At 48.5% G+C, this 27,792-nt stretch overlaps 1 protein-coding gene across 7 annotated transcripts in view; it reads left to right on the top strand.

Moving 5' to 3' along the window:
* The first annotated feature begins 2,931 nt into the window (after positions 1-2,931).
* Positions 2,932-27,792, top strand: part of GIT1 (GIT ArfGAP 1) — a 103,533-nt gene continuing 78,672 nt past the window's right edge. For 2 of the 7 annotated variants that reach the window (XM_029611190.1, XM_029611183.1), the window contains exon 1: positions 2,935-3,334. In XM_029611190.1, coding sequence (XP_029467050.1) covers positions 3,283-3,334 — 52 coding nt within the window. In that variant the 5' untranslated portion in view covers positions 2,935-3,282. Of the gene's footprint in view, positions 3,335-27,792 lie in introns of all 7 variants that reach the window. The other 5 variants (XM_029611189.1, XM_029611184.1, XM_029611186.1 and 2 more) reach the window with 5 other exon arrangements.

Raw genomic sequence — 27,792 nt, 5'->3', positions numbered from 1 at the left:
CATTCTGATTCACAAGTGTTTGCACTTGGTTCCGTGATGTATAAGCATGAGAGGATTAGTCAAAACTAGCTAGGGAAACAAAGAATACCGGGGAGGTTAAATACTGTACATTAATAAGCACCACTAGCCCCAGCTGATAGATTCTAACTACTCAGCTCTCAGTCATTTTACAAATTATTGCATAGGATTTATCTTGCTATTTATAATATATTGCATTTATAGTTAATAGAGCGGAGGAGCAGCCTAGGGGTTAGCGACATACACTTATGCTCTTCCAGGTCATCTTTCTATGACCTAGATATTTAAAAAGGGATCAAGGGGTGAACCAGGTAACTATAGACCAGTGAGCCGGATTTCAGTGCTGGGAAAAATCGTGGAAACTGTTCTAAAGAATAAAATCACAAAATATTTAGATAGACATGGTTTAATGGAACAAAGCCAGCATAGTTTTACCCAAGGAAAGTCTTGCCTCACAAATCTCCTACATTTTTATGAAGGGCTGAATAAAAGTGGACAAAAGTGAACCGGTAGATGTGGTGCATTTGGATTTTCAGAAGGTGTTCGCAAAGTCCCCTCATGAGAGACTTCTAAGAAAACTAAAAAGTCATGGGATGACCTTTTGTGGACTGCAAACTGGTTAAAAGACAGGAAACAGAGAGTAGGATTAAATGGTCAATTTTCTCAGTGGAAAAGGGTAAACAGTGGAGTGCCCCAGGGATCTGTACTTGGACTGGTGCTTTTTAATATATTTATAAATGATCTGGAAAGGGGTATGATGAGTGAGATGAACAAATTTGGGGATGACACAAAATTATGCTCAGTAGTTAAATCTCAAGTGGATTGTGATAAATTGCAGGAGGACCTTGTGAAACTGGAAAATTGGGCTTCCAAATGGCAGATTAAATTTAATGTGGACAAGTGCAAGGTGATGCATATAGGGAAAAATAACCCATACTATGGTTACAGAATGTTGGGTTCCTCATTAGGAGTTACCACCCAGGAAAGAGATCTAGGCGTCATAGTGGATAATATATTGAAATCATCAGCTCAGTGTGCTGTGGCGGTCAAAAAAGCAAGCAGAATGTTAGGAATTATTAGGAAGGGAATGGCGAATAAAATGGTGGATTTCATAATACTTCTGTATCACTCCATGGTGAGACCGCAGCTTGAATAATGTTTGCAGTTTTGGTTGCTACATCTCAAAAAAGATATAGTTGCACTGGAGAAAGTACAGAGAAGGGCGACCAAAATGATAATGGGGATGGAACGGCTCCCCTATGAGGAAAAGCTAAAGAGGTTAGGATAGTTCAGTTTGGAGAAGAGATAGGTGAGGGGGGATATGATAGAGGTCTACAAAATGATGAAAGGATTTGAACAGGTAAATGTGAATTGGTTATTTTCTCTTTCAGATAATACAAGGACTAGGAGGCACTCCGTGAAGTTAGCAAGTAGCTCATTTAAAACAAATCAGAGAAAATGATTTTTCACTCAATGCATACTTAAGCTCTGGAATTCATTGCCAGAGGATGTGGTTACGTCAGTTAGTGTAACTGGATTTAAAAAAGGTTTGGATAAGTTCCTAGAGCAGAAGTCCATAAACTGCTATTAATCATTAAGGATTAGTAGCTTGGGGTCAGGTCATTTAATGTCTGGGTCCTTGCCAGGTACTTGTGACTTGGATTGGCCACTGTTGGACACAGGATGCTGGGCTTGATGGACACTTGGTCTGACTCAGTATGACAAATCTTATGTTCTTATGACCTTCAGCACCCTCCCTGCAATTCCCACCCTGCTGCTGCCTGAAAGCAAAGCCCAGACCGGCCTGACTCTACTCTTGAGGTTTTGTCCCTAATGGCCTTCTTTGGTACTGTCAAATGTCCAAGTTTGAATTTAAAAAGCCTGAAGGCTGGGAGTAGATACCTAATCCTGAAGGCTTTGACTGTTTATTTTCCAGATAGTTATGTTAAAAGCTTGCAAACTGGGTATTTCGTAATATTTCAGTAAACCAGGAAACAAATCACCACCTGGTTTCCTCTTGTATACACATCCCTGAAACCATGAAAAAGGTGCATTGTAGGATTTATTTTAGTGGGCGATGACATTACAGAGCCAGGTAAAAGTTCTGTCCAGCTAAAAACGTGGCGACAAGCAGGTAATTTACCTGGAGTAATGTTCAGTCGTCAGCATCCATGCCATGTCACACACCTGTATGACCAGGATGAAATGCACAATACAGGGCTGCGGCAGAGGGGGAACTGCGGCAGAGGGGGAACTGAAGACTTCTCCCTTGCACGTGCCCTGCACACAAAACTTCCAACCTAGATGCAAGGGGAATTATCTGATTTGGAACGCGATGGGCTCTCCCATCCTGCATCCACAGTGACTCTACGAAAATATCACCCACACTAACGTAGCATCCTTAGTATTATTAACATTAACATGATTTCTTTAAATCATACCAGATATACACAGCACTGTACGGAGAAGCGTACAACCTAGTCAAGACAAGCAACAAAACAAATCAGATGTTTTAAGATATGACAGCAAGACCATGGCTGAGATTTCAAGAGTGGGGTCCCAGGGTTGATTAGAATGAAAGCCTCTTGGAGGTAGCAATGTCTGATGAAGCTGTTGAGTTTATAAACACAAGTTCGACAAATATCCCCTAAAACGTTTTCCAAGACAAACAGAATGATGTCCAAATGCGATGAGGTTGAGGGTCTTTCTTGTGAGCTCCTTGGGCAGAGCTCCTCACTGGCCAGTTTCACCTCAGAGCCCTCTTTTTTTTCCCTGCTTGCCTGCTCCTTCTGATGTGAACTAAAGAAGCGCAAGGTGTTGCGCTGCTGATCGTCATCAAAACCGCGGCGGCCGTCACCTTGCGGGTGTGGCCTCGGCACCAGAAACAGCGCAGGATTTCTTTAAAGCGACATTTAAAGATGGGAATAAGAGCAGCAGGGGGCCCGCCGCTGTGACTTGGGTCGCATTTCCAAAGAGGCTCTGGCCCTTTAAGCGGCGGCGGTCTCCCCCCCGCCCCCTCCCTTCCTCTCTGCCATTTCCTTTTCCCAGCCCGGAGGGTGCTGGAGCTGCTGGGGCCCGGACCTGGCGCGACTTCCTGCAGCCCGCGGGAGAGGCGAGGCTCCGGGATCGCAGGGACTGGCGGGGCGGGGAGCCCGCAGGAGCGCGATCGGCTCCCGGGAGGAAGGAGCGGCTGCGGTTTCCGGCTTGGCTGCAGCCCGCGGAGCCATCCTGGCCCAGAAGGTGCTGCCCTCCTCTCCCCTGAGGATGTCCCGGAAGGTGCACCGGAGCGAGGTCTGTGCGGACTGCAGCGCTCCAGGTAAGGCGCGGCCCTCAGCCCCTCCACTCCTTCCCTTCCCAGCGGGCTCACGGGCAGCCCGGGGCTCCCGGCAGAGTCTGCCCTGCTTTCCTGCTCCAGTTCTGCACGGAAATCTCTCGGCTCGGGAGAAAGCTGCGAAAAGCCTTCCGTACCGAGAGCTTGGCCTACCGCACATAGCGCTGTACGGAGCTCCATGGACTCCAGCTGCCTGGAGGGCCACCGGTAGAGCCCTGCTGTCAGCGGGGGATAACGGGGAGGGGACCGCAAGCATTGAGCAGAAAGTGGCACTGCATGGAGCGGCCATAGCTCTAAGCCTGCATTGGATTCCAGGAAGGCGAAGCTCACCAGGCCTCTCTTTTCCATAGGCTTTGTAAATCAAGATCTGGCTTGGGGGGTCTGTCTGGATTGTTACAGTGCTTGCTGGTAAGACATGGGAGGGATCTGGCAGTCTGATTACATGTACAATAATCTACAAGCAGAGCTGTAACAGAATGTGGCCTTCCCTGGGACTGATAGTGCGAGGGACAGGGTTCAGAGGTGGGGTAAAAGACAGAGATCGATGTACTATTGTGAGAAAATGCTTACAAATGCGGCTCTGCATTCTAAAATAGCAAACTGAATTTACATTCAGACACTTCAAAAGTGGATTATGCACAGGTTCTGCAGGTGTTTCCCTACCCCCAGAGGGCCCACAATCTCAGGGGCTGATGCAGTAAGACGGGCGTTGAAATCGGGTGCTCCTATCGAGTGCACACAGCCACATCCCCTGGGCGCCTGATGCAGCCTTTAAATGAGGGTCTACGTAAAAACAGGCGCGCTAGGGGAGAATTGCGCGTCCCTAGCACTCAAATGCATCAGGCGCCCACAATTGCAAGGGCATGCAATATGAGGGTCCGTTTTTATCCTGCTGCTTCTGGTTGATTTTGCTGAGGTTACTCAAGATGACCGTAAGAAGTCATGAGAATTTTATTTTTTTAAATCAAGCCAATAAACATTTATTTTTCTACACTGCAGGCAATAAATGTAAGTGTCATAATGATGCTTAAGTAGGGCACAAAGGAGTGTATTTTTTAGTTTTCATGAGCCCTTGACTCGCGAATTGATTTTACGCCATCTCTGGGACTGGAGTTAAATTTGCTGCATTAAAAAGTGTGAGTTGGGCACCTTGCACCTCCCTAAAGGCCTCAACTGCATGGAATTTACATGTGGTGGATGCAGTCTGCTATGCATTTGTTTGCGTGCAGTAATCTCCTTATTACATCTGGTGCTAGTCTAGCTGTGTATAAACCTGTGCACGATTTATTGCATCAGCCCCTAAGTTTGCACCTGAAACAAGAAAGGGTGAAGTGACTTGCCCAAGCTCAGAAGGGATTTGAACTCTGACTTCCCTGGTTCACGACCCGCTGCTCCTCCACTCTGATGTGGAATATATGCAGAGCAGCTCATGAACTATTAGTGCACAGTAAAAAAAACCTACTGTGGTGGTAACATGGGCTACAGGAGAGGGGCCTCGTACAGTCCTGATCATGGATCCCCTTGTGTTTTGGTTTTTTTTTGGGGGGGGGGGCAGGGGAGGTGCAGGGCGCAACCACCCTGGACCCTCCTGCATTTTGAAGGGTCCCATGCTGCTATGTTAGCCCCATCCCTGACATCATTATTTTTTGTCTGCTTGGGGCTGGCACGTTAGCATTTCAGGATCCCGCTGTGGTTGATTCTCCCAGAGTCCTGCACCCTGCCAAGGTCAGCCCTGGCTGTGAGGGTACGCAGGATATGGGGGAGGGGCCCCAGGGATGGGAATCCTGCTGGTACACAGGTTTGGGGGTGGGGCGAGGCTGTGATAGTATATGGGTTGTGCGTATCTTTCTTATGTCAAATTCACGGCTTCGCACGTGCAGTGCTGTTCTTAGGAGCGGATGCAGTAAGGACGGGTGTTGAAACTGGGTGCTCGTATGGCGTGCACACAGCCACATCCCTTGTGGTGCAGGAGTTAATGCTGTCAAGTAATATATTTACTACTGCAGCAGCATGCAGAGCAGCAGTGATTTATTTATAAAGCGCTAGCAGCATACACAGCACTGTACATTCACAGAGCAGTGATTATTAGTTTGGTTATAAAATGCTGTCCGAGTGGTGGTAATTATTTATAAAGCTCCATCAGTGTACACAGTGTGGTAATTATTGGTTATAAAGTGCCATCAGTATAAACAGGATACAAGGTCACAGAGTGGCGATTTATTATTTGTAAAGTGCCGTAGTGTATACAGAGCTCTACGGTCCAAGAGTGGGGATTAATATTTGGAAAGCACTATCAGTGTACACAATGCCGTATAGTCCCAGGGCAGGGATTAGTGTTTGTAAAAGTGCCGTTGGTGTACACTGCGCTGTTCGGTGACAAAAAAAAAGGTTATTTATAACATGCCATCAAAGTAATTTATCCTTTCTAAGGCCTCATCAGTCCACTTTGCTGTACCCTCCTGCAACCATTATTAATGCACAGAGGACTGGAAGGGGTATGTAACATCCCCTGCTAATCTGCCTTATTCTGGGTGAGGAACTCTGGGCTAGCTGCTTGCTTGCGGATTCAGAGCAGCTTTCAGTGTGAATCTGAAAAGGAGGTGTCGAGTGTGGATGTGCAGGGGCCGGTGCTACCATTAAGGTAAACCAGGTGATCACCCAGGGTGGTAAAATCCTGCCAGCAAGAGACCCAGAGGGGCTGCTGTGCTTAGCCTCTGCCGCAGGTGGGACTGCTGTGCCGGAGCTGCTGTCAAGGTAAGTTGGGGGAGAGGCTGCATAACCAAATCCTCTTGCCTCGACTCTGTGGATGTGAAGTCTCTGCCGGCTCTGAGGTAGTTTACACTCTACCCCGACTCACTCACTCTGTCTCTTGGGGTTTGGGGTATTGTAATCTTTACTGACAGGTACAGGGGGACGGCTGCTGATAGAGTGGAGCAGGGCGGGTGGGAGGAATGAGGTACGCAGGGTTATAGGAGAGTGAGGTCATGAAAGAAGCTGAGTTGATGTAACCCAGGTCTGAGGAGTATTAAGGGGCCCTTAAGTTTCCTAAGTCTCTCTGGTTGTAGCCCAGCACAGCTCTGGAGACCTCTCCGAGGTAGCTTTTAGACCGTACTCCAGTGCACCTGTGGTGACCATTGACCTATGGGTGCTCTTCTTCCCCCCCTCCCAAAATATCAGAGGGTGCCATGTTTCTATTAAATAATACAAAGAAGAAAAGAAATCCAGAAATTGTGCTTGTGTGTGTGTGTGTGTGTGTGTGCGTGCGTGCACGGATCCGGTATTGGTCTCTCTTGGTGAGCTCTGCTAGCTTTTTCTCGGCCAGCGTCTGGTGACCTTGAAGGGCGCGCATAGATGGGAAGAAGACGCGCTGAGAAGGCTGAACGTCCTCCTAACCCTCGCGCCTTCCTCGGGATGGCGGGGGTTTGACAAGTTCTCCTCCGTATGAGTCCTCTGACCGCCTGGAGGAAGGCTCCATTGAATTATAGACTATCAGGCCGATCTAATAAAGCCACGCAGAAAAACGGGCGCTCAGCGTTGGGATCCCAGCCACCTCTGCTGGGCGCGCGATTTAAATATTTTAAATGAGGGGTCGCGCATGCCAAGGGAGGCGCTCGGGACAGATGTGCGCTCCTAGCGCCTCCTTGGTAGGGGGCGCCCGGGAGAGGTGGCTGTCAGCTTGTTTTTAAAACGGGCGCCCAATTTTACGAGCTTCCTAACCTGCTCTGGGGCAGGCGTTAATTTCTGAGGGTAAAAATGTGTGGGTCGGGTGCACTTTTTTTTTTGGAATTGAGGGAGAATAGCTAATAGCCTTATGAAAATGCATTTGTATGTAATGAGCGGTATTAGTTTTGCGGGGGGGGGGAGGGGGGTTGGTCGTGCTCATTCCCTTATGGAGTTAGGGGTTGTGGACGCGCATCCAAAACCTGGGTCCAACCGGGGCTGAGCGCATGTATTGGATCGGCCTGTGTGAGGGCATGCACAGGCTGCAGGACGCAGACTCTGCCCGTTAGCTGGGGAGAAGGCAGAAGCTGTAGAGAGGCACTGTGGGGTGCACCACTTTGCAGAGGTCAGAGTGGGAGGCTCTGATGGTGTTAAATACTTAAAAAAAAAAAAAAAAAAGCCAAGCGGGATATTCTGCCGGGATTCTGTTGCATGTGAGAGGGGCCATTTATCTGTGCATATTGCTGAGTGTCCCGTGCTGCCCGGAGGTGATGGCTTTCAGCGGCTCCTGCAGGCCTTGCTTTCCTGTCGAGCCTTTAACGGGCAGTCCCTTTGACTTCCACTCCCTCCGTGGCACTTTCTGAGAAAGCACTCAGTTTTTATTCAGAGCTGCTGTTTATTTATTTAAAATATTTAATTACATCTCCACCCAACAAGTGCTGAAGGTAAGATGCAATAGAGCAGGATGATGATAGGGATAAAAATAAAATCACAGTTACAGTACATCTAGCACATGGTTCCCCCGACATCTTCTGGCTGTCGCAGTAAGGTGAGGGGCAGAGCTGGGCTACCCTTGCTACAAGGAGTATTAAGCCAGAGCGGGTAGGGAGAAGGGTGCGTGTGTGTGTGTGTGTGTGTGTGTGTCTGTGTGTGTTGGGGGGCGTGAGATACTGAAGTGACCTGCCTCTCCTTGTGCTGTCATTGACGTTCGGGTTGTCTCGCATGTCACAGGAGGGATGCAGGGAGCAAGGGGGGGATGACTATAACTTTTTAAATTTTCTTATGAGGGACTGTATCAAATATCTAGTGAAAAGCCAGATACTCTTAGTTATTTATTGTGGTTCTAGGCAGATTACATCACAGACCTTCACAGTAATATAATCAGCAGTTATTAGCATAACATGAGCTTTGCTAAACATTGGCGTCTCAACAAGAAAATTATTTTTCACTCAACGCACAATTAAGCTCTGGAATTTGTTGCCAGAGGATGTGGTTAGTGCAGTTAGTGTAGCTGGGTTCAAAAAAGGATTGGATAAGTGCTTGGAGGAGAAGTCCATTAATTGCTAATAATCAGGTTGACTTAGGGAATAGCCACTGCTATTACTGGCATCAGTAGCATGGGATCTTCTTAGTGTTTGGGTATTTGCCAGGTACTTGTAGCCTGGATTGGCCTCTGTTGGAAACAGGATGCTGGGCTCGATGGACCCATGGTCTGACCCAGTATGGAACTTCTTATGTTCTTCTGTTTAAGCCATCTGCTGGAAATTAAAGTAATTCACTACTACTAAAACAGTACAGGGCCCCTGGTATAGATCCTAAGATGACTGAGTGACAAAGGGTAGTGGTAAATGGAATTTATTCCGAGGAAAAGGGACTTTACTAGTAGTGTATCACAGGAATTGGCCCTTGGATGGGTTCTTTTCAAACCTTTTGTAAGTGATTATTGCAGGAGGATGATCCAGAAAGTTTTGTATTTTTGCAGATGTTATTAAAAAAAAAACCCCAAAACACAGGGTAGATGGACAGAAAGGAGTGGAAAACATGAGGAGGGATATAGTGAAACTTGAGGAATGGTCTGAGGTCCAGCAGCTAAGATTTAATGCTAAAAAATGCAGAGTAATGCATTTAGGATGCAAAAACCCAAGGGAAAGGTACAGTATTGGAGATGAACTACTTCTAAGCACAAAGGAAGAGCGAGATCTGGGGGTGATCATATCTGATGATCTTAAGGTGGCCAAACAGGTGGATAAAGCGACGGTAAAAGCCAGAAAGATGCTTGGCTGCATAGGGAGAGGAATGGTCAGCAGAAAAAGGGAGGTGATATTGCCCCTGTATAGGTCCCGGGTGAGACCTCACATGGAATACTGTGGTACAATTCTGGAGACCGCACCTTCAAAAGGATATAAACAGGATGGAGTCGGTCCAGAGGGTGGCTACTAAAATGGTCAGTGGTCTTTGTTCTAAAGCACATGGGGATAGACTAAATGATCTGAATACATAACCCCAGAGGAAAGGTGAGAGGGGAAATATGATAGAGACATTCAAATATCTCAAAAGTTTCCATGTACAGGAGGTGAGCCACTTTCAGTGGAGCAAGGGGCTCTTGGGGTGGGGGTGACGGGGGACATTTGGGCACACTTTTTTTATTTCTTTACAGAGAGGGTGGTGGATGCATGGAACGGGTGGAGGTGGTGAAGGCTGAATTCAAGACAGCTTGGGACAAACACGGGGGGGGGGGGGGGGGGGGGGATCTCTGAGGGAGTGGTAGGGATGGGCAGACTGGACAGGCCATGATGGCCTTTCTTCCTGCTCTCCTCCTGTTTCTATCTGTTCAAAATAAAATCACCATGGAATTGATATAATTTGTCTACATAGGTAACAGTGATGGGTGAATAAGCAATATTGGTGTGACACCCCTTGTGTGCCAGTAATCTACAAAATTTTGAATAATTTTTCAGTTCTCTCTTTCACTTGTGAACACTAAAATCCATACATATTTCAGACTCGCTGTAATATGATGTAGCAGCAGTAAACAAAAGAGAGGTTTTGGTCGCTGTGTTTTCTGAGATGTCTCTTCATGGCAATGATGGGGGGGGAGTAGAGATGTGGATTGGGTATGGGGAGAGGCTGAAGGCCAATGGGAGATGCTGAAGGAGAGGCCATGGGAGGTGGATCCTATTTTTCATTCTCACTCCCAGTTCATTGTGGCCGCTGGGCTTGGTTGCACCTCAGTTTCTCTACCCCACAGTCAAATGATTTTTACGGGGGATGCTTTGGCAGGAACGTTTATATTCTGGAGGATTAAATTTAGAGTAGGAAGTGCTTGTGTACAGATCTAGGCAGCTGGAGGCCTAAAAGCAGGAACAGCTGGTGCTGAATGCAGCGGTAACAGCAGCCGTGCATCAGAGGAGCCCGGCGGCTGGAGTCCTCCACTCTGGGGATGGGAGAATATTGCATTTCTAGGGCACCAGGGAATGTCCTTTTAAAAGCTGCGCTCCTGGCAGGCCCTGCTGACTCGCAGTTATTACTCCCTTTCCTTTGTATGTGAATGGGGTGGGGGGAGGGGAGGTACAGAGTCATAAACTGAGAGGAAAGAACGCTCTAGAACAAGAGGTCAGGATATGATGCTTCAGGGCGATAGTCCTCAAGAAAATATTTCTTCACGGAGAGGTGGCAGAGAGGATCCTCCCGTGAGGAGAGAGTCAGAAATGGAGTGGAGCTTGTGGCGTTGCACCAGGGAGTTGAGTTGGCCAGAGACGGGGGGGGGGGGGGGGCTTCTGCGCCTGGCCTCTGCGGGATCTGGGTGTGACACTGTGGACCCAGGCTGCAGTGGCCGCCTGGAGATGGATCTTCCCAGAGTTCAGGGTGAGGCTCGGGGTTAGTGGAAGCTTGCAGTAACAATCCAAGGCCTTGTTTTCATCTGCTGAGTGCCTGCTGTTTGAACTCTTCCTTCCTTCCCCACACAACAGAGAGTGTGCATTATCTGCAGTGAGGCGGAGGTAGCAGCAGGGCTTGGAGGAGCAGCTGGGGATTTCTGGGGGCTCCGGCCTGCATGAGGACAGATGTTTGCTTGAGTGGGGCTGGAGCCGTAGCAGAGAATCTGCTTGTGTGGGAGGACATGAAATACACACCAGCTCTGTCTTGCTAAAAGTGCACTTTTTCTCTGGCTCCAGGGAGCCTTAGGAAGAGAGGGGGAAGGGTGGTGCTTGGAGGTGGAAATCTTTCATCTTTCTATTTTTTGCCATATAATGATTTAATTTAGAAATCATTAAAATATGGGAGTGACCTCTGATGTTGAGGTGCCTCGGACTTTGTCTGACTGCTGATCATTGATCCAGGGTTTGACGATTGGTTGTGTCCTTGCTGGAGGTTCTGGGATGAACCCAAATGAGAATCTTTTTTTTCTCCTTGGTTGGTGCGGCTGCTTCCAGGCCTGAGTGCTGTGCTGAGCATTGCTGCCGCTGCACCTCGGAGATGTTGCACTGAGATCGGACTCCTGGCACTGCCAGGCACTGAAAGAGGGTCTCTGCCTGGGCCGGAACGTGAATGAATGCTGAAGAATTTCACAGACAGATGAATAGGCAGCGCAGAAACCGATGTTTCGAGATTAGGGGCCAGACCATGCCCCAAACACTACATTTGAGACTTGAGATGAGAGTGGAAGGGAGACATGGTTATGAAATCATTGTCTGTCTTTAAGGCACACGTTGACCAGAATCTGCCCTGCAGGCTCTGTGGCTGCACTAGTCATGGACTGGGTTATTAAAGCTGTTTTGACAGTCTGAGAAGTTCCCTCCCTTTATTAGAAATAAATTCTAATCAAAATACTTAGTAATGATGGCAGAAAAAGGCCAAATGGTTCATCCAGTCTGCCTAGCAAGCTGCTTATGGTAGTAACTGCCGCTCCGTGCAGGTTACCCCCATGTTCCTGTTAAGGGTAGTAACTGCCGCGCCGGTTACCCCCATGTTTCTGTTAAGGGTGGTAACTGCCACTCCGTGCAGGTTATCCCCATGTTTCTGTTAAGGGCGGTAACTGCCGCTCCGTGCAGGTTACCCCCATTTTCCTGTTAAGGCATTTTCTGGAAATAGGGAGTCTTTGTTTTCGGAGCAGGGAATGCTTGGTGAGGGGTTTGATTGTGCCCAGACTGCAACCCAATTTACTGAATTTCTTCTTAAAACAATTCCTTAATTGCCTGTGTGCATGCGATCACGGAAACCCAGTGAGAGGGCTTTGCCTCCGTGCAGACAAGTGCCGCCAGGTTATTCTGCGCTGCTGCTGAGGGAACTGGATCGGACACCAAGCAGGAGATCTGCGGGTCCATAAGGCACCCCTTGGTCCGCCCTGGATTTTGCATTCCTGTGTGCTGTACTGATCGGGTAGGGGGGCTGCAGAGACCAGACCTGGTTCAGGGCCTCTGGATGCAGAGTAGTTGTGGGGCGCTCTGCAGTGTGAGCGGGGGGTGTGTGTGTGTGTGTGTGTGGGCTGCTCGGCTTTTCTTTGTGATAGTGTGCCGGCATAGGGTAAGGATGCGTGGGCCTGGTGGCTGGATAGATGGTGCACACAGGTTCAGTGTATGGCAAAGCACGAGCGGCCGTGACAGGCACTGTGCTGTGTGGGTGTCATTTCTGACACGTTTACCAGAACAAGATGGAGAGAGGGAGGAGAGAAGCACATTATCTGAAAAATTCAGTGTGAACTGCGAGGGGAGGGAAAGCGAGCCTAGCTGAGCTGCGTGAACTGCGGCAGAGGAGGGGGCTAAGTAATGCAGGAGCGCATATGCTGCATGTAGGGGGAAGGGCAGTAGATGAAGGTGTCCTTCCTCTCCCCCTCCCTCCCTGTTTCTTCCAGGGATTAAGATAAGACTAGTAAGGGGGGGGGGGGGGGGTGCAGCAGGGTAGGAGTGAAATGCATTGGTAGCAGGCCCGGCACCAGGTAAACCGGCCCCTTGGGCACTCTGCGGGTAGCCTTGAAGTTCGGACTGGCTGCGAGGACGCACCCCTTCGGACACACAGCTGCACTCTAGCCACTCTGAAAAGCTCTGTAGCTGTGGCTGGGGTGTAATACGCTGGTGCCGAGCAAGTCAGTGTCCCACCCTGCCAGCCTGGCACCCCAGATGGTCGCCTGCCCCTCCAGGTGGCCCTGATTTGGCAGCTCTGTTTGCGAGGGGGTCGGGATTGGAATAGCATGGGGGGGGGGAGGGTGCTGCAGGGCAGGAATGAGGTGCATTAGTAGAGATGGGGGGGTGCTGCAGGGCAGGAATGAGGTGCATTAGTAGAGATGGGGATGCTGCAGGGCAGGAATGAGGTGCATTAGTAGAGATGGGGGGATGCTGCAGGGCAGGAATGAGGTGCATTAGTAGAGATGGGGGATGCTGCAGGGCAGGAATGAGGTGCATTAGTAGAGATGGGGGGGGTGCTGCAGGGCAGGAATGAGGTGCATTAGTAGAGATGGGGGATGCTGCAGGGCAGGAATGAGGTGCATTAGTAGAGATGGGGGGGTGCTGCAGGGCAGGAATGAGGTGCATTAGTAGAGATGGGGGGTGCTGCAGGGCAGGAATGAGGTGCATTAGTAGAGATGGGGGGGTGCTGCAGGGCAGGAATGAGGTGCATTAGTAGAGATGGGGGATGCTGCAGGGCAGGAATGAGGTGCATTAGTAGAGATGGGGGATGCTGCAGGGCAGGAATGAGGTGCATTAGTAGAGATGGGGGATGCTGCAGGGCAGGAATGAGGTGCATTAGTAGAGATGGGGGGGTGCTGCAGGGCAGGAATGAGGTGCATTAGTAGAGATGGGGGGGTGCTGCAGGGCAGGAATGAGGTGCATTAGTAGAGATGGGGGGGTGCTGCAGGGCAGGAATGAGGTGCATTAGTAGAGATGGGGGGGGGTGCTGCAGGGCAGGAATGAGGTGCATTAGTAGAGATGGGGGATGCTGCAGGGCAGGAATGAGGTGCATTAGTAGAGATGGGGGATGCTGCAGGGCAGGAATGAGGTGCATTAGTAGAGATGGGGGGGTGCTGCAGGGCAGGAATGAGGTGCATTAGTAGAGATGGGGGTGCTGCAGGGCAGGAATGAGGTGCATTAGTAGAGATGGGGGGGGTGCTGCAGGGCAGGAATGAGGTGCATTAGTAGAGATGGGGGATGCTGCAGGGCAGGAATGAGGTGCATTAGTAGAGATGGGGGGATGCTGCAGGGCAGGAATGAGGTGCATTAGTAGAGATGGGGGGATGCTGCAGGGCAGGAATGAGGTGCATTAGTAGAGATGGGGGATGCTGCAGGGCAGGAATGAGGTGCATTAGTAGAGATGGGGGATGCTGCAGGGCAGGAATGAGGTGCATTAGTAGAGATGGGGGATGCTGCAGGGCAGGAATGAGGTGCATTAGTAGAGATGGGGGGGGTGCTGCAGGGCAGGAATGAGGTGCATTAGTAGAGATGGGGGGTGCTGCAGGGCAGGAATGAGGTGCATTAGTAGAGATGGGGGATGCTGCAGGGCAGGAATGAGGTGCATTAGTAGAGATGGGGGGGATGCTGCAGGGCAGGAATGAGGTGCATTAGTAGAGATGGGGGGGTGCTGCAGGGCAGGAATGAGGTGCATTAGTAGAGATGGGGGATGCTGCAGGGCAGGAATGAGGTGCATTAGTAGAGATGGGGGATGCTGCAGGGCAGGAATGAGGTGCATTAGTAGAGATGGGGGATGCTGCAGGGCAGGAATGAGGTGCATTAGTAGAGATGGGGGGGTGCTGCAGGGCAGGAATGAGGTGCATTAGTAGAGATGGGGGGGTGCTGCAGGGCAGGAATGAGGTGCATTAGTAGAGATGGGGGGGGTGCTGCAGGGCAGGAATGAGGTGCATTAGTAGAGATGGGGGATGCTGCAGGGCAGGAATGAGGTGCATTAGTAGAGATGGGGGATGCTGCAGGGCAGGAATGAGGTGCATTAGTAGAGATGGGGGATGCTGCAGGGCAGGAATGAGGTGCATTAGTAGAGATGGGGGGTGCTGCAGGGCAGGAATGAGGTGCATTAGTAGAGATGGGGGTGCTGCAGGGCAGGAATGAGGTGCATTAGTAGAGATGGGGGGGTGCTGCAGGGCAGGAATGAGGTGCATTAGTAGAGAGGGGGGATGCTGCAGGGCAGGAATGAGGTGCATTAGTAGAGATGGGGGATGCTGCAGGGCAGGAATGAGGTGCATTAGTAGAGATGGGGGGATGCTGCAGGGCAGGAATGAGGTGCATTAGTAGAGATGGGGGATGCTGCAGGGCAGGAATGAGGTGCATTAGTAGAGATGGGGGGGATGCTGCAGGGCAGGAATGAGGTGCATTAGTAGAGATGGGGGGGATGCTGCAGGGCAGGAATGAGGTGCATTAGTAGAGATGGGGGGGATGCTGCAGGGCAGGAATGAGGTGCATTAGTAGAGATGGGGGTTGCTGCAGGGCAGGAATGAGGTGCATTAGTAGAGATGGGGGGGTTGCTGCAGGGCAGGAATGAGGTGCATTAGTAGAGATGGGGGGGGTGCTGCAGGGCAGGAATGAGGTGCATTAGTAGAGATGGGGGGATGCTGCAGGGCAGGAATGAGGTGCTTTAGTAGAGATGGGGGATGCTGCAGGGCAGGAATGAGGTGCATTAGTAGAGATGGGGGTTGCTGCAGGGCAGGAATGAGGTGCATTAGTAGAGATGGGGGGGTTGCTGCAGGGCAGGAATGAGGTGCATTAGTAGAGATGGGGGGGGGTGCTGCAGGACAGGATTGAGAATGTTTGTTTCTCGTTCTTTTCATTTATGTCCAATCTTAGTAAGCTCGAAGTGCAGAGTCATGCGTTTGGGGTGCTGTAATCCAAAGGAGTTGTACGTGATCGGGGGTAAATGACTGATCTGCATGGACCAGGAGAGAGACCTCTGGGTGATGTTGTCAGACAGTCTGAAGGTATGGAAGCAAACGTGACAAGGCGGTGGCTACGGCCAGAGGGATAGAGGGAGGCCTAACCAGCAGGAAAAGGGAGGTGGTGAGGCCCCTGTGCAGGTCATTTATTTGGGCCTGGCCTGGAGTACGGGGTTCACTTCTGGAGCCTGCACCTCAAAAAGGTCAGAGACAGGATGGAGGCGGTCCAGAGAAGGGCAAGCAAAATGGTGTGGGGTCTGTGCCAGAAGGTTTGTGAGATGAAACTCAAAACCTAAATATGTATGCCCTGGAGGAGAGCCAAGACACTACCTGAAAGGTATAAATGATGCACAAGAATTAAACCTTTTTCAATGGAAAGAAAACTATAGGTGTTGTAATATGAAACTCCAAGGGGGGGTAGGATCAACCTCGGGAAGTATTTCTTCACATAAAGGGTGGTGGATGCAAGAAACGCCTCCCAGAAAAGAGAGTGAAGACAAGAACTGTCACGGAGTTCGAACGGATGTGGGATAAACACAGAGAGGTCCCTGTTCAGGCACAGTGCGGATGGCAGAGTTAGACGGATAAACTTATCAGGCTAACCTTGGAGGGATGTCCCCTGGTGCAGCCGCACTGTTGAATATATACCTGGCTGGCTTTAGGACAGCGCCTAGGCCCGACCAGACTTAGCTGGCTACCTCAGCTCCTCCCAGTTAGGAGCCCGCATTGCCCCTGACTTATCCCACTAAATTCCAGCTGCCTGACTTATTAGATACGCGCCCAAATATTTATTTAGCTGGTTAACTGCTTTGAATGTAGGGGCCTCCGAGGAAGACTAGTGACTGGAGGATGGAAACAAAGAAATGGGGTGCCATTTCCTCACATCAGGGGGGGGGGGAGTGGGGGAATAACCTGCATGGAGCAGAGGTTACTGCCCTTAGCAGAAGGCACTAAGGGGGAGTGGGGGTGTAACCTGCAGGCAACTTGCTGGGCAGACTGGATGGACCCCTTCTGAATCTTTCTGCTTTCATTTACTGTGCTCCTACCCGAATGAGAGAAATCTGCACAAACTGCCAGATCCCTTAACCCCTCCCCTTCCAAGTAGGTTCCTGATTCTGGGACCAGCTGAAACTTGACTGGAAAGAGGGGGGGGAGGTGGTCACTGAGGGGTAGATGAGAAATGAGTCACTCTGCTGGAATCTGCAGGCAAAGTCGGGAAAAGTCCTGTGGGGAGTGGAGGGAGGTGTGCGTCTCATCTCGGAGGGAGGGTGGGTGTGCAGAGTGCTGCACAAATAACTTTGGGTTCTGCTCGCTGGTAGCCGGGATGCAGATTTTGGGTTCTGGACACACTGCCCTTGGTTGCCCTTTTATATGGAACGAGTTCTCCCTTTGGGGGGGGGGGGGGTGTGATGTGCTGAAGCCTGGCAGGGGGGTGCTAAGGGGGGTCATGCAGACAGACTCCCCTGCTGGCGGATCACCTCGTTTCGCATTACTGAGCTGTGGGAGGAGGCCGCTCTCCTCCGAGACGACTTGGGGGGTGCTCTCGGGATCCAGCTTGCACCCAGAGGTGCTGACTCCAGGATGGTGCTGGATGCCTACTCGCCTGGTTAAAGGACCCCCCCACAACCAGGAATGCCCCAAGCATCCCGCGATCTGAAGCAATCGGTGGGACCAGAAATGGCGGGCAGGCTCCTTTCCTGTGGAAAGCTGGACACTTAACGTGGCCAACAGGATCCATCGCGGGACACGAGGGGGGCCTCTTGTACTGCAGAGAGGATCTGAGCCACTTTGTGCAATCAACAAGCTGCCCCTCGACGAGTCCCCCCGTCCCCCCCCTCATCTCTTCGGTTCTGCTAGCCTGGGGAAGGCAGGTCAGAAAATGAGCCATCCAGACTAGGGCTAAAGGAGGTGTGGGCTCCACAGCACCTGCACCTCGTTGGAGGGGGGAACGGGTGTGCTGTGTTAGGCAGGAGCAGTAAATAGCAGGCGTCCATTGTATTTTCAATAGAGAGAGAGAGCGCGTGTGTGTGTGAATTTCTGTAGATTTGCCTGCATGAAAAGCAAAGGGCCTGCGGTATACAAAGAGCTTTCTCTTACAAATCTGGTGTCAAATGTAGGGCTAAGAAGTACCCAGGAGCCCTTGTCTCTCAGCAGCCCCCTTACGGCTTCCCTCCAGCCTGTCCTGAGCTTACCTGTTTATTGCAGCCCTAGCATCTATCCTTGCTTACAAAGGGTGAGAGCAAGCAAAGGACAGGGGTGGGGGTCTCTGCATGAACCTCCACCCTCCACCCAAATACAGAGCAGGGACGGGCCATCGCTTGATGTCTCAAGCACGCAGTGAGTTTTTGTGAGGCGGCCCTGCCGAGAGATCACAAGGCAGGGGGGGGGGGGGGGTAATAGCAGGAGTCTTCTCCCAGCAGGGGGGGGAAGGGGGCAGCTTCCTGATCACTTCCCGTGGTCCTGCTGGATCCGGCCTGGGGCCTCCCTCAGTGAATTAATAACTGGAAACTCCGCAGCGGTGCCAGGCAGTGAAAAGCACGCTTTGTTTCCTGTCGGAGCCGTACAAAAAAGGAAGAGTGCCAAGGAAGCAATGACTCTCTCTTCTCTGGCACATGAATGCGAGCGGGTTCTGGCTCGTCTCAGAAATCCCCAGGATGTTCCTGATAAACATGCTCCCCCGCCCTGTAACCTGAAGCACCCCACAATGGGGGGGAGTGGGAGGGGGGGGCTCTCCTGCCCCCCCCCCCCTTGTAAGGTAGTGCATGCGCTTTTCCGTTCTTTCTTAGGGCCTTCGGGGCAGAGCGCACCGTTTTTACCCTCCGCCGTGTGCGGTGTTTTTTCTGTGCGTGTAAACTGGCTCCCGCTTAGCATTCTCTTAGCATGCAGATCCCAGGCAAATGAAGGTGTTAACTATTGCCCCTTAATTCACAGGCTGATTCATTAAAAAAAAAATGCGGGAGAGCCGGCGCTCCGCGTTGAGCGCCCGTTCTTCTGACGCACGCCCAGGCGCCTCTCCTGGTTGCGCAATTTTGTATTTAAATGAGGGCCCACACTGATAAGGAGGTGCTAGGGACCATAGCGCATCCCTAGCGCCTCCTTGCTAACGGAAGTGACAACTGTCAGCGGGTCCGACAACTGACGCTTAATTTTACCGGCGTCCGTTTTTGAACCCACTGACAGGCACAGATTCAGAAAACGGACGCTGGCAAAATTGAGCGTCTGTTTTCGAACCCATCGACCAGCGGACAGAATTTTTTTTTTTTTGTAAATTTTTGGGACCTCCGACTTAATATCGCTATGATATTTAAAGTTTTTTTTTCTGCTTTTTCTGTACACTTTTCAGGGTTGCTTAGAACGTAACGCCTGTCCTTGGGCAGGTGTTAATTTCTGAGAGTAAAATGTGCGGCTTGGCTGCGCGTTTTACTTTCAGTATCCCGGGTGACTGACTAACAGGCTCATCAACATCCATTGGCATATGATGAACACTATTAGTTTTCACGGCGCTATTACCCCTTACGGTATAAGGGGGTAATAGACACGCGTCGACAAAAACGCGTGGCCTGTCAGAGAGCTGCTCCGGTTTAACTCGGGTATTCTTGAGGCTGGGTAATTTGACTCCTAGTCCGAAGCGCTAGTGTTGGTGCAGGATTTCTGGCGCTGGGGACCTGTAATCGGGATTTATGTGCAGAAAACTGACATTTGTCCCATCTTGCTGCGGGGAGCGCCAGGGCACAGCGCTAAGGGGCCAGTGTGAGAAGCCAGCATTAAGAAACTGCGTGCTGAATTTGTCTACACGGGCAGTGAGAAGAAATTTTAACTCTTGAGGCTAAACATCAGAGTTAAAAAAAAAAAAAAAAGTGCCCAGCGTAGGCCGAGTGCGCTCTTTTACGCGGGTGCTGGGGGAGTCTATGTCGTGACTTATGAACACATGCATGCAGTTCAGCACAAACCAAAAAAGCATTTTTGTTGACTCTGGGGCCGATGCAATAAGATGCGCATTAAAAGGGGAGGGGATTGGCCGCTGGCTCCTTGCATTTCCTTGGTTTTGCTTCCTTATGACAGCACCACTTATCTTTTCATGATATCTGGCCACAGGAGGCCGCGTACACGTGCTCTATTCAGCTAAGTTAGCCGGATATCTCGGCCCCTTCCTGGAACGCCACCCTCTTTTTTTTAATGTAGCCGGATAAGTGGCTGAAATGTGCCTATTTGGCCATCAGATGGATACCTCCTGGAGTGTGAATGTGGACCTCGGTTATTTGTAACGTAGCCTGGAAAGGTGTCTCTCTCTGGCCTGTATGTAGAAAGTTCCTGTTTCCAGTGCACCCCAGTCTGCAGCAGTCTCCTGCTAGCTGTGCTGATTCGGGGGGGCTCCACAGCAGGGTTCCCTTTACATGTTTGTGGGTTCAATGTGCGCAGTGCTCGTTCCCTTTCTTTCACCGCCTGCCTGCAAGGGCACAGCTTACAAGGAACGGTGCCCGGTGATCCCCTGCCCTTGGGGCTGGGATGATGCTGGGCCAGTGCACATGGGGGGGTTGTATATGAAAGGAGTGAATATTTTTCTGGTCCAGGTGGCAGTATTGATTTATTTGGTTTCTGTTATTGTAAAAAATGTAATTCTGCTGGTAATTAAATAAGCACATTACTGTAGTCCAGTCCTGGAGAAGGGCCTTGCTGATGAGAGGGGGAATCCGTAGTTTCTGAAGGAGACTGCGTTAGGATTTGGGGTCTGTGCAGTAATCTCTCTCTTTCTGGTAACTGTTGGGATGTTCTTTTTTTTTCACCGTCCTGTGTCCCGATGTCTGCAGCGCCGTGCTCACTAGCACAGGGGATAATTCCTTGCCCCTTGGGGATTTTGGCCCTTGCTGACGGACTGGGCTGGGAGTCTCCTCACCTGCCGGTAGGGCTTGCTCCTGGGGAGGACGGATGCTCCCAGGTCACAGTCCCTGACTGCAGACAGCCCGGGAGTCCGCGGCTGGCGGTGTCCCCTCCTTCCACTTTCGTGTGCCATGTGTTGGGTTCACTGTTCTCGGCCTACGCTGCCCCTCCTCCCCATCCTGTTGCTTCACTGACCTTCTCTTAGGCTGGCCAGGAAAGGGGAGGGGTCTGACATCAAAGCTTTAGTTTTTTTTCAGTAGCAGTGGCAGGGAATATTTATTTAATTTATTTATTTGAGTGTTTTACATACCTTCGTTCCATGTGGGAATCACTAGATCACAACGGTTTACAGATTTAACACTCACAGACAAAGGGTGAGTTGCTAAGGCAGGCATACATACAGGTAAACATTCAAGGTAAGTGTTCCAAATCTAAGGGTGTACTTCAGAGACGGACATGTAGGATGAGAGAGGGGTAGAGTGCAGGATATAGTTAGAGTGAGGGGGAAATGGTTATATCACTCAGAGAGGAGGTATTGAATAGCCAAGTTTCCAGTTCTTTCTTAAATTCCTTAGGGTCAGCTATTATTCGCAGATTCTCTGGCATTGAGTTCCATAGCATTGGGCCTGCAGTTGATATCGTGTCTCTCATTTGTGTTAGATGTGAATTTTTTATGGTTGGGATTTCTAGCAGGCCTTTGTTCTGAGATCTTAAGCGCTCGTGTGGGAATATGTGATTTGAATGATATTCCCATCAAATCATTGTTTGGATTCATGATATATGTATGTGTGTGTGTGTGTGTATATATATATATATATATATATATATATATATAGTTTATTGTTCTCTGTAAAGCTCGTTTAGCTGCATTTTTTGTTTAATGTGAACTGATGAGATGTTCCCAACGTTCATCGTTGTGTGTGTGTGTGTGTGTATATATATATATATATATATATTATATATTCATTTATGTATTATATAAAAGCCTTTAAATAAATATTTATTTATTTTATATAATATATTTAATAAAAAAATAAATATTTATAATAAATATTATTATATAATAATAATTATATTATTGTTAGTACTTTGTATATTATTCTCAAGTGTACAGGTAGCCAGTGCAGTGCTATCAGGGTTGGGGGCGATGTGGTCGAATTTTCTTTTTCCGGTCAGTAGTCTGGCTGCAGCATTTTGCATTATTTATTAATTATTTTTTTATATACCGACATCGGTTTACATTCAGGTACTTGGAGGTATTTCCCTATCCCTATCCCCAGAGGGCTTACAATCTAATTTTTGTACCTGAGGCAACAGAGGGAAAAGGGACTTGCCCAAGGTCACAAGGAGCGACAGCAGAACTTGAACTCTGGTCTCCTGGTTTGTTGCCCACTGCTCTAACCACTAGGCTATTCCTAGAAATAGGGAATTGCTGTAATCTAAGTTTGAGAATATTAGAGAATGCGTCACTGTTCTGAAGTCAGCTGTGCTTAGAAGAGGCTTCAGTTGGCTCAGGATTCGTAGTTTATGGAAATCAGATTTTATCGGTTTCCTAATGTGGGTCTTCATAGTTAAGTTTTTGTCGATTTGGACACCAAGATCTCTTACCTGAATTGCTGGAATTAGTTGGCAGTTTCCAAGATCAATGCCAGGAGGAATAGATTTTGGGGGGGTTTCAGCTCAACCAAATTAGTTCGTTGTTTTTTGGGTTCATTGATAGTTTCAATTGCTCAAGTTTTTTTTTTCTTTTATGGTGATCATATAGCCAGAAATAAGTAAAGCTGTTTTCTCAAGTGTTTTTGTTTAGAAGGATCTAGAATTGAAGATCACCAGCATATAGGAAGAAGTTTATTCCAAGGTCAGTTAGTAATTTTCACAGTGGGGGAGTGTAGATATCCTGCGGGACACCAGTTGGAATGTGTCGGATAGGTGATTATCAAGTTTTACTTGGAAAGATCTGTCCGCAAGGAAAGACAAACCATTTTAGTATTCTTCCATTAATCCCTGTGTTTCTCAGCTGGTGGCATAGCAGATTGTGGTCAACCATGTGGAAGGCAGCTGTTAAGTCTATCAGAACTAGGCAGCATGATTTATTGGCATCAAATTCCCGCAGTATAGGATCTGTTATGGACCGTAGAAGGGTTTCTCTTGAACTATTCTTCCTGAAGCCAAATTGGTTAGGGTATAGGGGTTTTTTTGTCTTCTAGATGAGACTCTTATTGGGAAAGAACTGCCTTGTCAAGAATCTTCACGAGGAAGGTTAGGTTGGAGAATGGTCTATAGTTATCCCAATCGTCATATCTTCCTGATTTATTTTTCAAAATTGGTTTTATAACTGCTTGTTTTAGATTTTGGGGCATATATCCTTCTGTGAGGGCAAGGTTGACAAGTGTTGTGATTGGGGGGGTTATTGTTTGGTGTACTTCGCTGGGATCAGATCAAGAGGGTGAGTAGCTGGATTTAGTTTTGTTATGATTTTGCTTATTTCTAGTTTTGAGACTGGGTCAAAGGATGACCTTTTTATCACTTGTATCAGTGACTTCCGAATTGTAAGAGGAGACGATGTTGGTGACTTGCTGTTTCAGCCTCTGGAAGAGGGAGGCCCTGAGCCTTGGTCACCTCAGTCACAAATGAAAAAAAACCCAGAGCCTCACCAAATACAGAATAAAGGACCACAGAATAGAAATAGAAAGATGCAGACCAAAACCGAACTGCAAGCCCGACTCTCCATGCAGTGCAGCACTGTGCTGTGCAAAATACTGAAAGAGATCTGACTGTCTAAGGGATCTAATTAATAAAGGTTTTCTCCCATGCGTGACTATGGGGAAAATGCTTAGTAAATGACCCCTTAAGTTTATAACTTATCCGGCATTTTTAGCTAGAATGCAAAGATATATTTTATGATGTTGTTAGTATATTTTAATATAGATTTATCTTGGTATAAGGTATTTTATTGAATTCTAAAGTCTATTTATATGGAAACTGATATTGTTTGTGATTTTAGTATCTTAGCATTATTTGTATAGCTACATTTTCTGATTGTGACTTTATTTATTTTTTTTTATTTATTGTTAACCGATATGATGGAACCCCGATATGTCGGTATCTAAAAAATAATAAACTATAAACTATTTAGAAGGGATATTCAGTGGCACTGCTATGCCGCTGAATATACTCAGATAAATTGTATCTTATTAACTTTGGACCTCTTATCAAGCAGGTCTAACTTATTTGGTTACCTTAACCAGATAGATAGCCCCTCCCCGATCTGCCCTTTGCCTGCTCCCAAGATATTGGCTATAGCCGGAAAGATCTCTCCAAGAGAAATAAATCATGCACTTCTACAGGACAATACCACCCTAAACTTTTCAGAGACAATCAGGGACCTGGGTGTCATCATTGATCCTGAATTTACATTTAAAAAACATATTTCAACTAAAGTAAGAGATGGCTACGGAAAATTATTAATGCTAAGGCAGCTGAAACCGTTATTAGATATAAATGATTTCCGCACAGTTTTGCAGGCACTTGTGTTTGGGAGCTTAGACTACCGCAATTCCCTTTTTGTTAGGACTACCAGCGTCCACTATCCGACCACTTCAGTTCCTGCAGAATGTGGCGGCCAGAATCCTAACCGGGACTAAGAAAAGCGGTCATATCGCGCCAGTACTATTTAAGTTACACTGGCTACCGATTGAATCCTGAATTAAATTTAAGTCCGTGTGTATTTTATACAAATTGATTTATGCTGATCAGGTAGACTGGTTGAACGCCGCGATTAAACTACATGTCCTGCAGAGAAATTTGCGTTCAGCGAATAAAGGTCTGTTAACTTTACCATCTGTCCAATCGGCACATTTGAATCAGGTGAGGGACAGAGCGTTGTCAGTAACTGGCCCTGGAATTTGGAATTCACTACCAGCAGTCTTGAGATTGGAGTCCAATTTAACAAAGTTCAAGAGAGAGCTTAAGACTTGACTTTTTAGCAAAGTTTACTCGAGCCAAGCCTAAATGTGTATTATGTTGTCGCACCTGATATTAGAATTATTATATGGAAGGACAACTACTGACTGTATTAATATTTGTTTTAATTAATTTTATTCATGTTTTATTCATTAAGTATAGTTTTAAGTTTTAGGAAAAGAGTTGAGTTATTTTGATGTTTTATGGTTCCAGGAACCTCTGTATCTCAAGTTAGGAAGTTTCTTTTGTTATGATATTGGGGCGGATTTTAAGAGCCCTGCTCACCTAAATCCGCCCAAATCTGGGCGGATTTAGGAGAGCAGGGCCCTGCGCGCCGGTAAGCCTATTTTACATAGGCCTACCGGCGCGCGCAGAGCCCCGGGACTCGCGTAAGTCCCGGGGTTTTCGGAGGGGGCGTGTCGGGGGGGGCGTGTCGGGCGTGTCGGGGGGCGGGACCGAACGTGCGGCGTTTTCGGGGCGTGTCGGGAGCGTTCCGGGGGCGGGCCCGGGGGCATGGCTACGGCCCGGGGCGGCCCGGGGGCGTGGCCGAGCCCTCCGGACCTGCCCCCAGATCGCGTCCCGGCGCGCTAGCGGCCCGCTGGCGCGCGGGGATTTACTTCTCCCTCCGGGAGGCGTAAATCCCCCAACAAAGGTAAGGGGGGGGTTTAGACAGGGCCGGGCGGGTGGGTTAGGTAGGGGAAGGGAGGGGAAGGTGAGGGGAGGGCAAAAGAAAGTTCCCTCCGAGGCCGCTCCGATTTCGGAGCTGCCTCGGAGGGAACGGGGGTAGGCTGCGCGGCTTGGCGCGCGCCGGCTATACGAAATCGATAGCCTTGCACGCGCCGATCCTGGATTTCAGCGGATACGCGCGGCTACGCGCGTATCTACTGAAATCCAGCGTACTTTTGTTGGCGCCTGGAGCGCCAACAAAAGTACGCCTATTCGCGGTTTTTGAAAATCTACCCCATTATGTAGTTTTTAGGTTTTTATTATGTACATTAGTTGTTAGGAACAATGTATTTTAATTTGTTATGAACCGTTACGATGGACTCTGAGTGACTGTATATAAAAATAAATAAATACTTATCCAGCTAAGTGCTGAACATAGCCGAATATTGAGTGGCTGCCACTTAGCCGGATAAGTCCCTATTTGTCTGTCTAAGTAGTGCTAAATATCAGCCTCCCCAAGATCAGAGCTGCACACTACTCAAAGCCAAGAGAGAAAATCTGACTTCCTACAAAAGAATGAGCAGGAAAACCTCTGCCTAATCCTGGGAGAAAGAGGAGAAACAGCAGCAAAGTCTGTGGGATCTTGCCAGTAGGCCAGAAATTAAACTTGACCTGAGACCAGGTATGCATACTGTGCCTTTGTATGGAGCGGCACACCCGGGGAGGCGGCGGGCTGGCAGCAGAGCCCAACCAGCTGGCGGCCAAAGAAGGAGAGTGCCGGCGACGGAAGGAGAGGCCCGAATTCCGGGTATGGGCATGCATGCACGCTCGCTTGCACACAGCCTCCGCTCCCTCCCCCACCCAAGCAGGAAGATTGGTGGGCCATATGGCCCGAAGATAGCAGGAGGCCCGTGGCACCGTGGTGGAGCTCATCCCACCACGGCCTGATAACAGGAGACTGTGTGTGAGAGCTTGTATGTTTGTGTGCCTGTGAGTCACATACAGGCTCTCACAGGCATGCACACTCACACAATGTATATGTGAGAGAGAGAGTGTGTTATCGTGCATGTGTGTGAGAGAAGATAAAATTTGTGCGGCCCTACCTCCTCCAATGCACACCAATCTCGGGGTGACTGGAAATCAGATCCCAGGTATGGAGAGCAGATTTTTAAATCCTTACTAGTTTTAATTGGGGATAATTCTGCTCTTTCGAGATACTTAATTTTGGGGGGAGGAATAGAACATTTTTTCTAATTACTGGATTTTTTATTCATCAGATATTTTTAAATATTTTCTTGGTGTTTGGGAAATTTTGTATATTCTATTGATTAACTGTTTGAAATATGTTTTATGACTATGATTTAACTGTTATGATTGTTTTATATTTATTGATTTTATTATTTAATGTTTTTATGAAGAATGGTAATGTTTCTGTTTTTCCATTGTTGCTCTGCATATAGAGCCTGGCTTGTTGTGGGCTCCAGTTCAGTTCTTCTCAGCACGTTTCTGTTTATTCTGTATTTGGTGAGGGTCTGTCTATGTTCTGCATCTGTGATCGAGGAGAGGTATTTTGCTGGCATGTAATTTCTGTGTAGGGATCTATTGCAGCCTGGTTTGCTAACAAGAGTTTTTTATTGGTGTTCTAGGGCCTGGTGTAGTATGTGCAGTGTTGCCTTTTCATAGATAAGGAGGTTTACTATATTGTAATGGTAATTCTGTTTATTCATGCTTTCTGAGGGCCAAGCTCACATCCAATAGGAATTACAAAAAGTCTAATTCCATAGGAGCTCTAAGTGTCTTTTTTGCAGAGTTTTCTGGTTGGCACCACAGCAGTGCATGAAAATATAATATGCATGTTGTAAGTGATATTTTTGCCTCAGCAGACTGTACTTTTGAATGTTCTTTTTCATGTAAAATTTGTTATAAATGCATAATTTAGGTGTGTGTGTCTGTAAAAGGGTGTGGGGGTGTGCGTGCAAGGTTGTAAGGTTTGCCTCGGATACCTAATACCCTTCCTTATCCATAGGTTCTGGGATGGGGGGGAATGTCAGTTTTAAAAAATATAGATTGCAGGACGAAGCTGGGCTTTATTTGATGGGCCCGGTACAGGCACTGAATGAATCGGGGATGGTGGGGGGGGGGGAGCACAGTAATTTTTTTCGCACAGGGCAGCAAAAAGAACTAGCACTGGCCCTGCCCGAGACAATACGGACCAGCACCAAAACCTGAGACGGGCCCCTGATGCTGTTTCTCCCGTAACCTGGACCTTTACTTGGCTTATTGTAATTTCCCTGTCCTTACCTTTTTGTTTGTTTGTTTGTTTGTTTATTTATTTATTTATTAATTAATTATACTGACATTCGATCTCAGTTGAGATACCGCAGCGGTTTACATTCAGGTACTGTAGGTAGTTCTCTGTCCCCAGAGGGCTTACAATCTAAGGAATTAGTTTGCTTTTTCTTCTGATTTCAGATGTCGGGAGATTCTCAGGTAGTTGAACTTTTAAAAAAAAAATGTTTTCCGGTTTCAGTAGTTCCGGCTGTTGGAATTCCTGTTTTGTTTTGTGCCGTCGATTCATGTACTGATTGGGGAAGGGTGCGGGGGCCTCTTCGGTCCAGTTCTGACTCTC

This window comes from Rhinatrema bivittatum, chromosome 8 (assembly GCF_901001135.1).
Source record: "Rhinatrema bivittatum chromosome 8, aRhiBiv1.1, whole genome shotgun sequence".
Taxonomy (NCBI): Eukaryota; Metazoa; Chordata; class Amphibia; order Gymnophiona; family Rhinatrematidae; genus Rhinatrema; species Rhinatrema bivittatum.
This window is presented reverse-complemented; position numbering and strand designations above follow the sequence as displayed.